The following is a 14,312-nucleotide window of genomic DNA, read 5'->3' as shown; positions in this document are numbered from 1 at the left end:
CATGTTATGTTCAGATTTGAGATGCAATGACCTAAAATTTTCCGACAACTTAATAAGTGACTTGGTCACCCTGACAATTGGCCAACTATGTATGCACTCACTCAACAAATATTTACTAAGTTCCATATACATGTTGACACTGTGGCATGTGCTGGAAACATGATATTGACCAAAGATACAGCTTCCTCTCCTAGAACCTAGAGGTCAGTTCATTGTAATTAATCACTATGGCTGGTTCAGACATAAATATACATTTCTATGTTTTTTAACTTTTTATTTTGAAGTAACACATAAAAGTTGCAAAAACCAGTACAGAGAGTTGCCCTTACCCTTCTCTTGGCTTCCTCCAAAGATAACATCCAGTATAACCACAGCATGAAGGCAAACAAAATATGAAATTGGTTTAGACTGGGAGTTCAAGAAAGACTCTAAGAAATGGATGCCTTCTCTGGTTCTGATAGTAGTCTATGGTTTTTTGAAACTTTTATGTGAGGCTGAAATTATTTCAAAATAAAAAGCTAAAAAAAAATTAGAAATGGATGTTTACATCTGAACCACCCGTAGTGGTTAATGACAATGAATGGGTCAGGGAGGGCAGAGAAGGGGTTCTCCCTGTGGAAGAACCGGCAGGTATCATAGGACCCTGCATGTTCCAAGAACTGAAAACAAGCCCACAGGACTGCAGACAAGGGGTGAGGAGGAGACAGAGTGAGGTGAGCAAAGGAGCTGGCAGGCACCAGATCATGTCGGAGCGACAGGTCAAAGTGAGAACTTTGACCAGACATCATGAATCATTCTACCTGTGGGAAAGAGTGCTCAGGCTCTTGTGTAGTAAAAACTGGACCTTGGAATCCAAGATCACATAATCAGCTCTAGGGCGAGAGGGGTGGCCACCAGAGAGAGTGCACTGAAGGGGTGGGAGAAAAGCTCTGAGTTCATTCTGCGTTGGGCACAGTGCTGGGCATATTACATATAGCAGTCCTGCCTGGCTTTAGAACAGAGGAAGGGGATGGTCCGCTTGGACCGTGATCTGTCCCCCCACTGATTCCGCCCAAGAATATATTCATCCCCCAAGGGGGAAGCAAAGCCCCTGGAGATGACCTGATTCTTCTTGCCGTATCTGAACATAAGATACAGGTTCTTCTGCTTTTGCATTCAGATGAGCTGAGGGAAAGTGGGTAGGTACAAGGGAGAGTGACGATGAAGTTTTTGAACTGTGAGGGATATTTGTGAAATAGGGAATGTCCCAAAAATTATATTATCACCCTCTGGCTCAGTGCTGGGCAAGCTCCTTGCTCTGGGGTACCTGTGGATAGTTCTCTTCTCTCTTCTACACTTGAGACCTCCTCCTCCTCCCCCTGCCCCCTGTCTTTCCTCATTCCCTCCTCTTTTTCTTCTACACATTTCCCCCTTTCTCTTTCTTTGAACCCTTTCACCTGTAGTGCACTATCTTAGGCCTGGCAGTACGCCTCCACTCTTTAACCCTTCTAGAGATCCTCTGGATCAAAGAAGGAGAAGGAAACTTATGTAGTTGCTGTTTAAATATATTACTTAAGCTTTCTATGCCTTGGTTTCCTCTTCTGTAAAATCAGAAAAACAGCCTACAAGTTGTTGTGGGAATTAATTGTGACAAAATATGTAAAGCGATTAGCATCACTCCTGGTACAGGATAAGTGCTCAGCAAATGTTAGCTTGTGTAGGAAATCACTACGATTAACTTATTTCATTTACAGATGAAGAAGTAGAGGCATAAAAAGTTTAAGTAGCTTTTTCAAGTTACTCATTTTTCACAATTAGTGAGTGAACTTTCCAGTCCTTCGGACATGGGGTTGGATCCCGGACTGCAATTTTTTCAATATCATGTACCCGAAGCTGCAGTGTCCACACAAAGTGCAGTCGCTCCGGGCAGCCGGCCTAACTGGGTGGCTAAGAACTCCTGATGTGCCAGCAAACCGACTCAACCGACCTTTCCCTCCACCTGTTTATGACGAAGGACACATGGAACGATTCTCTTGTCCCCGTCCTTTCCAAGTGCTTTGTGACTTTCCAGAAAAAAACAGAGACATTGCCTAGACTATATCTGATAAAATAAGGAAACTGGAAAAATAAATCAAAACGGAACAGCAGCAATAGCATAATAATAACAATAACTACAAAAACACTTCAGACATAAGAAATTGGGCATTTCCCTATTAACTGGAAAGGAAAACACCTTGGCTGTATGAGAGATGTTGGAAACTGTTAAGACAATTCTGGATTACTAAGGACTTGGATTATTGCTTCTGTGTTTTCCTTAGCTACAGACTCGGCTCATGGCAAATTGATAAAACTCATATTACTATGAACATTAAGGAGAAAATGAATTACTTACGACCATCTACAGTTCTGGCCTCGAGATGCACAAGATCTGGCTCCTTATTTGACCCCATCACAGACCTAAAAAATGGAGAAACAGGAAAAGGAAGACCAACATTAATGACTTCACATGTGCCTCAGAGAAACTCAGCGGAGCCCAGGGACTACTAATGTTCACAGGATTTACACACCACAATTCTTGGAATACATCTACGGTATTTATTTATATAGCCTGATAGTAAATTTCCACTTCAAATAAAAGCTATAATGAAACCTTTATTTGATGAAGGCCAGGCTTAACTCTGACAAGGATATTGCGTGTTATTAGCTCTGACCTGCAAATAAGTCCCACACATGGCATGCATGTCCTCCTGTGACAATCTCCCTGACAGTATATTAGACTTTCAAGACTTATCAGGCAAATTCCAGGCAGGCTGTTCTAGCTGGGTGACTTGGACAGTGATTTCCATAGCAAACTGATCTAATTAATCTTTTCATTTGGAATTAGCAGAACTATGTCCCACTCTTCTATGAACTATGAACAAACCATGTGACCCCACCGATGCAGGGGCCAGTGTGGCACAGCGGGACCATTCTCTGTATTGTTGAACCAGCGTGAGAAGAAAATGCAGAAGCGCCGCCCTTCACGGTATGTGCTTGAAACCATATGTGTAAGTAAAATAAAATAAAAAGCAAAATAAAATGCCTCAGAGGCGCCTATTATTTAGTGTAATCTTGCAGTGAGCCTTATTAAGTAGAAAATAATTATTCTGTTACCTGAGCTGTAATAGATAGTCAAATGTTGAGTGAAAGAAGGGAGGAAATGAACGGAGGGAGGAAGTATATAACCGTCTGTGGGCTCTTTGAAATAAGTAAATTAATCATTGTCCTAAGGGCATTCCCAGAACTCTTCTTATTTGAACTCATTTTCTCAGCTCAAAGAGTCTGAAGCATAGCTAGCTTCGTCTCTCTTCATCTTAAGAAGTCTCCTAAAGGCCCTATTATCACTGTCAGTAACTTTTCTCTGATGGATACAAGGCCTGAAATTCAGAGTCTGTCCTCAAAGCACTAAACCCTGCTTTCTTCTCTCAGGCAGCAGAAGTGTCCTAATCAGGGTGTGATCATTTTTCCAAAAGAGACAGGGGACATGCACGGGGACACCGCACATCCTTGGAATTTGAATGCGGCAGTCACCGACATTCTGACCATCACTGCAGTTAAGCACCACACAAGTGCTGGTCCGGGTAGGGGGTGGCTCTCCGTTGCCCACGCCGAAGCCCGACTGGATCCACAGGCGACCTCTTCTGACAAGGCCACAGTCAGGAGATTAAGAAAGGAAACAAGCTCCCTAAAAACCTTCAAGCTAGAAATCTCAGCAGCTAACTGGTTTTTGTAAACTATTAGTGGGTAGTTACATATTGTTCACCTCCCACCGTGCGTGCTGCCCTGAATTTCTTCCTTGAAATGACTAGCACCCGTGATTCCCACAAGGCTGGCCTCCCAGAAACACAGTGGTCAAAACTAGCATGCAGACCTATGTGCTTGGCTAATGGCGAGCGTCAATGGGAGGCAAAATAATTACCCTGCATCACATCTTCCCCTGTGCTCATGGACCCAGATCAATAATAGCAGTTGTCTCTTAAGATCTTTTGTTATTTCTAAAGTCAGGAGCTGATGTTTCAATTGATGTTTCCACAAAAAGACACAGGGGACAAAACAGAGTACCTTGCTTCTCTAGAGTCTACGGTGGCTAACCAACTCCCCTTACACTGCCTAATTTTTTTCTCCCCATCTGGAGTAAAACAACTGCAACAACAAAATAAAACTTTAAAGTCAAACTACAATGTTTCCAACAACTTTTCTTTGCCGTTTGGCTCACCCCTTTTTACTAGTAGTCTGAGAGTACCTCTCTGCAGTCACAGATCATAAAGAATTATTGCTGCCTTTATTTTGTGGCACTGGTGAATTCTCAAAAGCTGAAGCCAAATAATGCTAAGTGTCTGCAAAGATGCTGGTTTTAATGGTCCTGTCACTGACCAGACACCTTGCAGAAGCACAACACTGCAGGTGACCACAAAGTATCATTCTCCAGCCCATTTATACATTTTACTTATAACCATGGAGCTGGGTGGTTAACTGTGTATATTAAGACCAATTATTGTGCTCTGCTTACTAATGATGACAGTAATAACAGGCGGTTGCCAGGGCTTGGCGGGAGGAGAAAACAGGGACAGGATGGTAAAAGGATAAAAACTTTCGGTTATAAGATGAATAAGGTCTGAGGATGCAATGTACAAGGTGACGAGTATAGCTGATAATACTGCATTGCAAACTGAAATTTGTTAAGAGAATAGAACTTAAGCGTTCTCAAAAAAAGAAAAAGAAAGAAGATAAAGGTAAATATGTGAGATGATGGATCTTCTAACTTGGTTGTGGAAATCTTTTCACACTGTATATGTTCCTGAAATCATAACATTGTATACTTTAAATATATTATAATTTTGTCAATTATACCTCAATAAGGCTCAAAAATATTAACAAATATAACTAGCATAAACATAAAATTCAATCCAAAATGTTCCCTTGATGATCTTCTTTTCAGAGTGATATCTCAAGAATGGCTTCAAGTATCTCTATCCATCATGATAGTAAGTCTGACTTCTGGTATTTACCACAAAGTGTTGGACATCCTTGCTTTAAGTTTCTAGATTGCCCTGTATGTATGTATCCCTGTCACAGTTCATAATAATGGTTTGCTCGATCTCTCTGCATAAATGCCTCTTTTACTTCATTGAGCTCCCACAAGGCAGGTGTTCTGTTTTTTTATCACTGAATTCCCTGTGCTTACCAGAGCACAGAGAAGAATGCTTCCTCAGTAAACATACAGACAACATTTTTACACTGGTCAATATCTACTATAACATCTGATATATTGGGGTTGTTCAATTCTGGAACTCAAAAGGAACCTCTCTGTATTATGAGATGAAAAATTTTGATCCAGGATCCTTTAATTATATAGAGAGGCAATAGGTGGTGGTATCTGATATATCTTTATATTGCCTGTGTGTCTATTTGAGAAAATGAATTCCCTTCTTGAACTAAATTTCCCTAAAGGACAGGAAAGACTTTATGCCTTAGCATGTACTGGGGTCTCTGTCTGGAATTCCCTCTTAGCTTTATTCTACCTTCTTAACTCTTTTATTTTAATATTTTTTTCCATTTCATGTGCACAATAATTCAACAATCCTATACACTTCTCAGCGCTCATCAGAATAAGTGTACTCTTCATTCTCATTATCTATTTCACCCATCCTACCTCCTACCTCCCCTCTATCAAACACCAGTTTGTTCTCTGCATTTAAGAGTGTTTTTTTTTTTTTTTTGTCTCTTGTTTTCTTTGTTGAGTTGTTTGGTTTTTAAATTCTATATATGAGTGAAATCATATGGTATTTGCCTTTCTCTGACTGACCTATTTCATTTAGCATTATGCACTCTAGATCCACTCACGCTGTTGCAAATGGCAAGATTTCTTTTCTTTTCTTTTTTTTTATGGGCAAGTAAAATACCATAGTATACACGTACCACATATTTATCCATTCATCTACCAATGGTTGCTTGGGTTGCTTCCATATCTTAGCTGTTATAAATAATGCTGCAATAAATTTCACAACTATAGAATGGCTAAAATAAAAAAAACAACAACACAAGAAATACTGAGTGTTGGCAAGGATGTGGAGAAAAAGGAAACCTGTGCACTGCTTGTGGGAAGGCAGACTGGTACAGCCACTGTGGAAAACAGAATGAAGTTTCCTCAAAAATTAAAACACAGAGTCACCATATGATCCAGTATTCCATTGATGGGTATTTACCCCAAGAAAAAGAAAACAGTAATTCTAAAAGGTGTATATATATATGTGTGTATATATATATATATATATATATATATGTATGTGTATATATATATGTGTGTGTGTGTGTGTGTGTGTATCCCAAGCCTTCTTAACTCTTATAGTTTATGCACTCTTATAGGCTTGGCATGCATGGTGCTTGACATGGAAATACAGAAGGGTTTGAGCTTATTGGTAAATAAGAGGGGTGGACAGATGAGTCACCAACTGAACCATGGCCTAATTTATGCTATGCACAAGTAATTCTCAGAAGAAGTAACCAACTTAGTCTAAGCGGCATCTTCACTGGGAAGTCTATTTTCAACTTCATATGAAGCACCATGCATGCCAAGTACAGCTATTCAATAAATGTCTGCTGAATGCTTTTGGAAAAAGGAGAAGTATACAAGCAACTGGCAAACATTTATTGATGTATTTGTATACATGAAATCTGGTGAGTTACTTAACATCTCTGTGCTTTTATTATTGTTATTGTTTTAATCGATAAAATGGGGCCAAAATAAATTTTCCTAGGATATATATCTTAAAGCACTTAGCAGATTCCTTGTACATTCAAGGGTTCACAAATGCAGCTGATTTCTTTCTTCTCCTTTTTTTCCCTTTCTTATTTTAGGAGGTAGGTGGAGAATGTAAATACCTATCTGAAAATTAAAGCTAATGTTGGTAATAAAAGCTTCTTGAGATTTCATGGATACCCCATAGCCAAAATGATTTATCAGCATGATTTATCATCATAACTCAAAAGATAAAAATAAGAATCAACAGCCTCAAGATCAACTATATGAATAAATAAAATCACTTTTTTATTCAGTGAAACATTCCAAGCCCCTAATATGTGATAAGAATAAAGGCTATGGATTCCCTGTCCTTAAGAGCTTTAGAGCTAAGGAGGGGCTCTACAGTCCCCATGTGACAAGAGCGCTCAACTTCAAGGTGCTACCTGAAGACATAGGAGGAATGACCTTTCACTTATAGATAGAAACCTATAGAAGGAAGGCTCAGGAATCCTTTAGAGTAAATGAATTCAATCTTCAGGGATATGCAATAATATGATCAATGGACAGAAGAGGTGGAAGAACATTCTATTTCAAGATAAACAGCAAGTGAAGAGGCCACAGGTCAGAGAGAGGATGGCCCAGACAGGCATCTTCTAGCAAGTCAGTAGAGTTAATGTTTTCAGAGTAGAGCAGTAGAAAATAAAATAAAAAGTTAGGCAGGGGTCCAATCATGAAGCACTCTGTGCATCACGCTAAGGTTTTTTATTGGATCCTAAAAGCCACAAAATGCTATACTGAAGTAAGTTAAGTGAGCATGGCTATAAACAGCTAAAAAGAACTTCTGTCCCCATCTATGTGTGGACCTCCCTGTGCAAGGAAAGTGGAAGGTGAAGGCCCTCAGGCCAGGCTAGATCTAGCTCTGTTGTTGAAAACAAGACAAAGCCAGCCTCACGCATCCTTGCTTCCAGTATCTGAAGTTGGTGTGCACATACAGCAGCCATTTCTGAGTAAAATCTGAGGATTACTAGAGTCAAGAATGCAAATAAAACAATCATACCCTGCTACAGTGCACCGTGATATCAGCAATGCAGCATCAGCCTTCCGAAATGCAATCGGCCAAACGCAGCCTTTGTAGACACCTTCTACAGAGAAATTCAGCAATGTCACTAGTTTATCATTCTCCTGGCATTTTGTCTGAGTTTATACCAGTTTAATATAGTGCTCAATAAATGCTGCGGAGCCACCAAATGTCCTGATGTAGATAACCGCAGAGCAAGTATTAAAAAATAAACACCATGACGGGATAGCACCTATTTATTCAGATTTAGAATTAGAGTTAACGGCATGCGGAGTAGGGAACAGGATCTGCAGAGTAACAGAGGCCGGTGACTTGGAGACACTTGCCTTCTTTTTGTTTTAGAAGGAGCATCATGTTCCCTCAGGCTCTCTCCATAAACAAAGCCCATAGAAGCAAGTGGTTCTATCTGCTCAAGAGAGAAGAAGCAAATGCTGGCTGGTATTAGTGGCTGGCTCCCTTGATTTCCTCTCTGTAGCCAAGGGTTTCCCCTTTCCCTGGCCTCACAGTTAGGCCGTCAAGACACAGGTCGTCAGGAGAGTCCTGGCTAATGCAATAACTTTTATTCTAGAACAAAGCAGCTTATCCTGAGGTCTCATCTCCTGCCCATCCGGGGAAAATGAACTAGAAAAAAATTAAAAGTTGCCTCAAGGTGTCATCTTAGCCTCTCTCTTAGTCCTAAGAAACATGATTGCTTGATTCTTCTGGCCTACACACTGTCACATTGGTCTCCCAGAATCAAAAATAGCTGCTACAAAAACCAAATAAATAGAAAGACAGACAAGAAAGTGTGGAGGTCCCTCATAAAGTTAAAAATAGAGCTACCCTATGACCCAGCCATTGCACTACTGGGTATTTACCCCAAAGATACAGACATAGTGAAGAGAAGGGCCATATGTACCCCAATGCTCATAGCAGCATTGTCCACAATAGCTAAATTGTGGAAGGAGCCAAGATGCCCTTCAACAGATGACTGGATTAAGAAGATGTGGTCCATATATACAATGGAATATTACTCAGCCATTAGAAAGAACGATTACCCAACATTTGCAGCAACATGGACGGGACTGGAGGAGATTATGTTAAATGAAATAAGTCAAGCAGAGAAAGACAATTATCATATGGTTTCACTCATTTATGGTACGTAAGAAATAGCAAGGAGATCGGTAGAAGGAAGGGAAGAATGGAGGGGGTGTAAACAGAAGGGGGAATGAACCACAAGAGACTAAGGACTCTGGGAAACAAACTGAGGGCTTCAGAGGGGAGGGGGGTGGGGGACTGGGATAGGCCGGTGGTGGGTATTAAGGAGGGCACATATTGCATGGAGCACTGGGTGTTATACGCAAACAATGAATCATGGAACACTACATCAAAAACTAATGATATACTCTATGGTGACTAACATAACATAATAAAAAATTAAAAACAAATAAAAACAAATTAAAACAGACAAACAAACAAACAAAAAGATCCTTAGTTTCTTAAATGCATAATGACTACTGAGAATCAGCATGGCCAACATCCTCAGGCCCGTCAAATTCTGCATTTTGCCATCCTTACTCCCCCCAAGTCAGGAGCCCGATTATTGAATTAGGCGATGTCTGCAACAAAGTGTGAGTATGCGTGTGTGCGTGCATGCGTGTGTGCATGTTTATAGGAGCAAAGTGAGGAATGGGGTATCTGACTCAGAATGAAGGAATACAGGGGCACCTGGGTGGCTCAGACAGTTAAGCAGCTGCCTTCAGCTCAGGTCATGATCCCAGGGTCCTGGGATCGAGCCCCACAAGGCGCTCCCTGCTGGGTGGAGAGTCTGCTTCTCCCTTTCCCTCTGCCCCTCCCCTCACTCATGCTCTCTCTCTCTCTCTCTCACTCTCGCTTTATCTCAAATAAATAAAGAAAATCTTTTACAGAAATAAAGAAATACATAAAGCTCAGGAAGGTAGTAAAGGGATGAGGATGTTTGTTGAGCAAAGCGCATGGTAGAAGGCAAAGCTGAAAGGTGCAAGAGGCACACTGAGCAACAAGCAGCATGTTTCTTCAGACATCAAAAGACCAGCTCCGAGCTGGTCAGGACAAGCCATTGTGCAACAGTGCTCCCCCTTCCCCCACTTTCCCTTTCTCTCTAAAAGTACTGTTTCATTCCCATTTTCTTTTTATTTCCCCACTGTTTGGGCCCCTCTTCTTGCCTTGTTTCCTGAATACAAGATGAGGGGATCCAGAGGCACCAAGGAATATGACCAGATCATTGGCCTGGTCCCCAAACAGAAACCATTGTGCCAATGAGATACAGAGAAATATATCTAAAATGGTCAGTTTGGGATTGAGGTAAAGGAGTGGCTTGAAATATTTTTTTATTAAGACTGCTTTTTAACTTTCTAAACTATAGTGCCACCATACTCTATGCATTTTTAGCAACTTGTTAATTTTACTATAATCCATCTTGGAGACTGCTCCATGCCAGAACATAAAATTAATGGGATACATCTCTAATTATTTTATTGCAATTTATTAAATGAAAATACCCAATTTGTCTATTGTCTATTGATTGACCCAAAGCAAAAATGTATAATAAATGAAAAAAAATACCCACTGGAAACACACACATTCATAATAGTAGACATCTCTGAGAAGTTTTGGAATTAGGAGTGTTAAAGAGATCATTATCCTTATTAGTAATTTGAAGATTTTTTACAAAGTATTTATGCATTACTCTTATAATTAATATTAATAAATCTGAACTATTATGAACAACAAAAAGTTTCTTCAGACTGGAAAACAAATTCTATGAAGAGACATATAATCAATGTGTGCAAGTCACAAAGGGGTAGAGAGGAGGAATGAGCGAAGTTAGTATGGAGAGGAACCTGGACTCTTCTCAAACCTCAGCCTACTTGTCACTCTGCCACCATCTTACTACAAAAGCTAATGCTGTGCAAGAGCTGTGGCAGGGAGAAACAATGCTAAGGACACCTGGAGGTATGTGTTTGTGTTGATCATAAATTCGTAGTGAGGGGAGGAATGTGCGGACTGACGTCTGGCTTGGGACTAGAGAGGCCAGGGTCAGAGAAGACAAGGAGAGGATAGAACCTCCCGAGTTTCCCTTTCTCTCCCTTTCTGTTATGGACAAAGAGCTTCAGACTACAGGGTAGCACTTATAAGTGTAAAAGGATTGAAACCTGAGCATTTTGCTGCTGGAGACAATTTGGCCCAGAGAAATTATATTCTATAAGAGAATTCCAAAAATATCAATCTCCAAAGTTTTGAACATACCAAGCAAGGAAAACAAAAATGTGCACGTGCCAATATATGACTTGTTGGTTGTAAGCTGAGGAAATGTACTAGGGTGCTTATGCTTTAACTTTAGAAAATACACACAACATAGAAAGTAAAATAGCAAAAAACCCCAGGAATTGTAGTATCTTCTCCCTACAACTCCATGAATCACCCCGTACACCCCTGGGGTGCTGCTGCAGGTACCTTACCATGGAGCCTACTGCTCCAGACTGTGGATTCCTAGGCTACCCTTAATATTTAGCACCCAGAAGGGCAGAGAGCTGATCCTCAATTTTTTAATGAATGAATGAATGAATAAATTCAACAAATATTTATTGAATGCCGACAATATGCCAGAGGCAATTCTAAGGTGCTGAGGGTTTAGGAGTGAATTAAACAGTGGGTGATCCCTGCACTTCATGAAGTTTCCATTTCCATACGGAAGACAGGGAAGGTGTAAATACACGTAAATATATATCAGGTAGTGATAACCACATTTATTGAAAGTTGTGTAGAAAAAATATATATACAAACTATAAGAAGCTTTAACTACACCGAAAACACTACTGTCATATGGTGTTAATCGAAGGCTGGCGTCCATCTGTTAAGTGTAGAATTGATATCATACAGGGCTCGCAAGGCCGTGCCCTTGTTGGCATCCTGCTCATCAACTGTCAACAACTTGGATAAGAATACCTACTGAGCGCCTACAAAATTCACACATGGCACAGACTGAGAGAAAATCATGACAAGATAACGAAGGTGGTGGTGGCTCTGAAAGCAAGTCACTTGCCTAAGGACATACAGCTAACAAAGGAGATCATCAGATCGGAATTTAGGCTAATTTTTCTGCAGCTCCATGTATCATCTGTAAAAAGGACATTAATACAAACATTGTTGTGGAGAATAAAAGAAAGAGTGGGTGCAGCACCACTATTGTCAACAGCATGAATTAAAGGGTCCTTCAAAGATGAAAAGTCTGTTAGAGATGAACTAGCCCAAACACCACAAGTCACAATTAAGGAAGTCAAGGCTTCAAGAGAGCAAATACCTTGTGCAAGGGCACCACACTCAGAGAGCAGCAAGGCTGGAACTACTAACCCAGGTTCTTGACTCACTCCAGTGATCCTTCTCATAAAAAAATTCATTTTCTTTTTATTCCTTAACGTCTCAGCAAAGACAGTGTTGACTTAAAAGATAATGTGTGTATCTTACACCAAAAAGGTAAGGAGAAAAGACGGGACAATTTGACATCCTACAAGGGTCATGTGCTTCTATGGCTTAAATGTTTGTGTATCCCTTGTATCCTCAGACACGCTGAAATCTAATTCCAAGGAGATAGGATTAGGAGGTGAGGCCTTGGGGAGGTGATAAGTGCCCATGTAAAAGAAGCCAGAGACGGCTCCCTTGCTCATTGTAGCATGTGAGAACACGGCAAGAAGGTAACCAACCACCTGCAACCCAGAAGACGGCCTTCATCAGACCCCCATCACACCGGCACCCTGATCTCGGACTTCAGGCCCCCAAACTGTGAGAAGAAACTTCTGTTGCTTACAGCCATCCAGTCTGTGGTGTTTTGTTACAGCAACCCGGACCAACAGAGACCTGTGTGGTGGGCATTAGGGGAGCACCTACCTAGGCATATTTGAGAGGGTGCCATGTGCTGGGAGTATGGAAATAGCCTGGAATTAAGTTTAGTTTAGATCCTCAAATATCAGAGTCTCTAAGTATGAAGGTGGTTATTCTGCAGTGACTTGAAAAATGACTAATAAATTCTGACCCTTGCGAGAAACACAGCGTTAGTCTCCACACTGGACTGCCAGGTCCCTGGCAGGTCCACTGGCTTAACCACCCTCGAATAGCTCTGCTCTGCTTTTTGACCTGCTGTGAAACAACAACATTCTCTTGTTTTGTTGCTGGGTATTGATACTGCCCCTCAATGGAGAAGGGAAAGTGACCTAGTCAGTAAAGCTTAGAGAGGAACAAGGACAGAATCTGGTACGATAAGGAAGAAATCAGATTCACCCACACGGCAGTGGCACAGATGCCTGGGGTGTCAAACTGCAGTTACTCTCCTCAGTACTTTGCTTGTTTACAAAGAATTTCTGGAGTGCTGAGTACAGGATGTCAAGGAATTTGGAACTGGGCAAATACAGTGATGATATCCTGTGCAAATACTCTGAAGGCCATGCCAATGTGGCTTTGAACTAACTGCTTGGCCAAGAAAACAAATGTGATGATGGAAAATGTAAAATATACCTTCTAATTTTCTAAAATTAATACTCTGGTATGGATGCAAATTCTTAAGTTCTCATCGAAAACATCTTAGGGTGACAGAAAGAGAAGAGAGGGAGACAGGGAAGGGAGGTTAGAAGGAGGGGAAGGAAAGGTGGAAAAGGGAGAGGCCATGAAATAGGAGATGGGGAAGAGCAGACAAAGAAGAAAAAGAGGGGTGGGTAGATGAAAGGGTAGAGATGTCAGGAGGATGACCAGAGGGGGAGGAGAAAAGAGATGCCCTTCTAGGGGCTATGCTGCAGGTCCCATTCCTGTTCATCTCCCACCCCCACCCAAATTTCGAATTCCGCCAACTGGGGAATAGGCTTGACTGCTCTATTATTCTTCTAATTGGCATAATTTATTGCAATAACACTGCTTTTAGAAATCTAATTGTAAAAATAATACGTGTTCATTTAAAATACAATGGAAAGTGGACCAAAGTATAAAAAGGAAAATAAAACATTCACACAGTCCTTCCATCTGGAAACAATCACCTTTAACATTTTGTCATTGATCCTTCAGAGTACTACTTCTGTTTCTGTAGGCATTCCTTTTTTTAAAAACAACTTTTGCATCATACCATTAACACAGTATAATTTTGGAATGCACTACTTTTCCAGCTGTACGATGTGCTGTAATTTACTTGACTGATGGGCTGACCACGGACTATGGGCAGTGTCTATACATAATACTGCACTAATTATCTTTGTAGGTAAATATTTGCATGTCTCTCTCATCTCTCCAGTTTTTCAACAGGCAGAATTATTAAAAGGGAATTTCATTAATTCAAAGAGAATGAGCATTTGTTTAATACTCCTGATATACTGTTCAACTGTCCTCTGGAAAGTTTATATAAATTATGCTAAGAAGAGCATATGAGTGGCCATTTCCCAAGCCTTCACCAAGGCTAAGTACTGTCTTCTCAAA

The 14,312-nt window shown here is 40.7% G+C and overlaps 1 protein-coding gene across 4 annotated transcripts in view; it reads right to left on the bottom strand.

The window, feature by feature from the left end:
* The window catches only part of SORCS1 (sortilin related VPS10 domain containing receptor 1), a 485,001-nt gene that overhangs the window by 131,685 nt on the left and 339,004 nt on the right, over positions 1–14,312 (bottom strand). For all 4 annotated transcript variants that reach the window (XM_040624058.1, XM_040624056.1, XM_008686657.2 and 1 more), the window contains exon 6: positions 2,372–2,436. In XM_040624058.1, the coding sequence (XP_040479992.1) occupies positions 2,372–2,436 (65 nt within the window). The remainder of the gene's footprint in view (positions 1–2,371; positions 2,437–14,312) is intronic.

The sequence above is a fragment of the Ursus maritimus genome, unplaced genomic scaffold, assembly GCF_017311325.1.
Source record: "Ursus maritimus isolate PB19 unplaced genomic scaffold, ASM1731132v1 scaffold_7, whole genome shotgun sequence".
Taxonomy (NCBI): Eukaryota; Metazoa; Chordata; class Mammalia; order Carnivora; family Ursidae; genus Ursus; species Ursus maritimus.
This window is presented reverse-complemented; position numbering and strand designations above follow the sequence as displayed.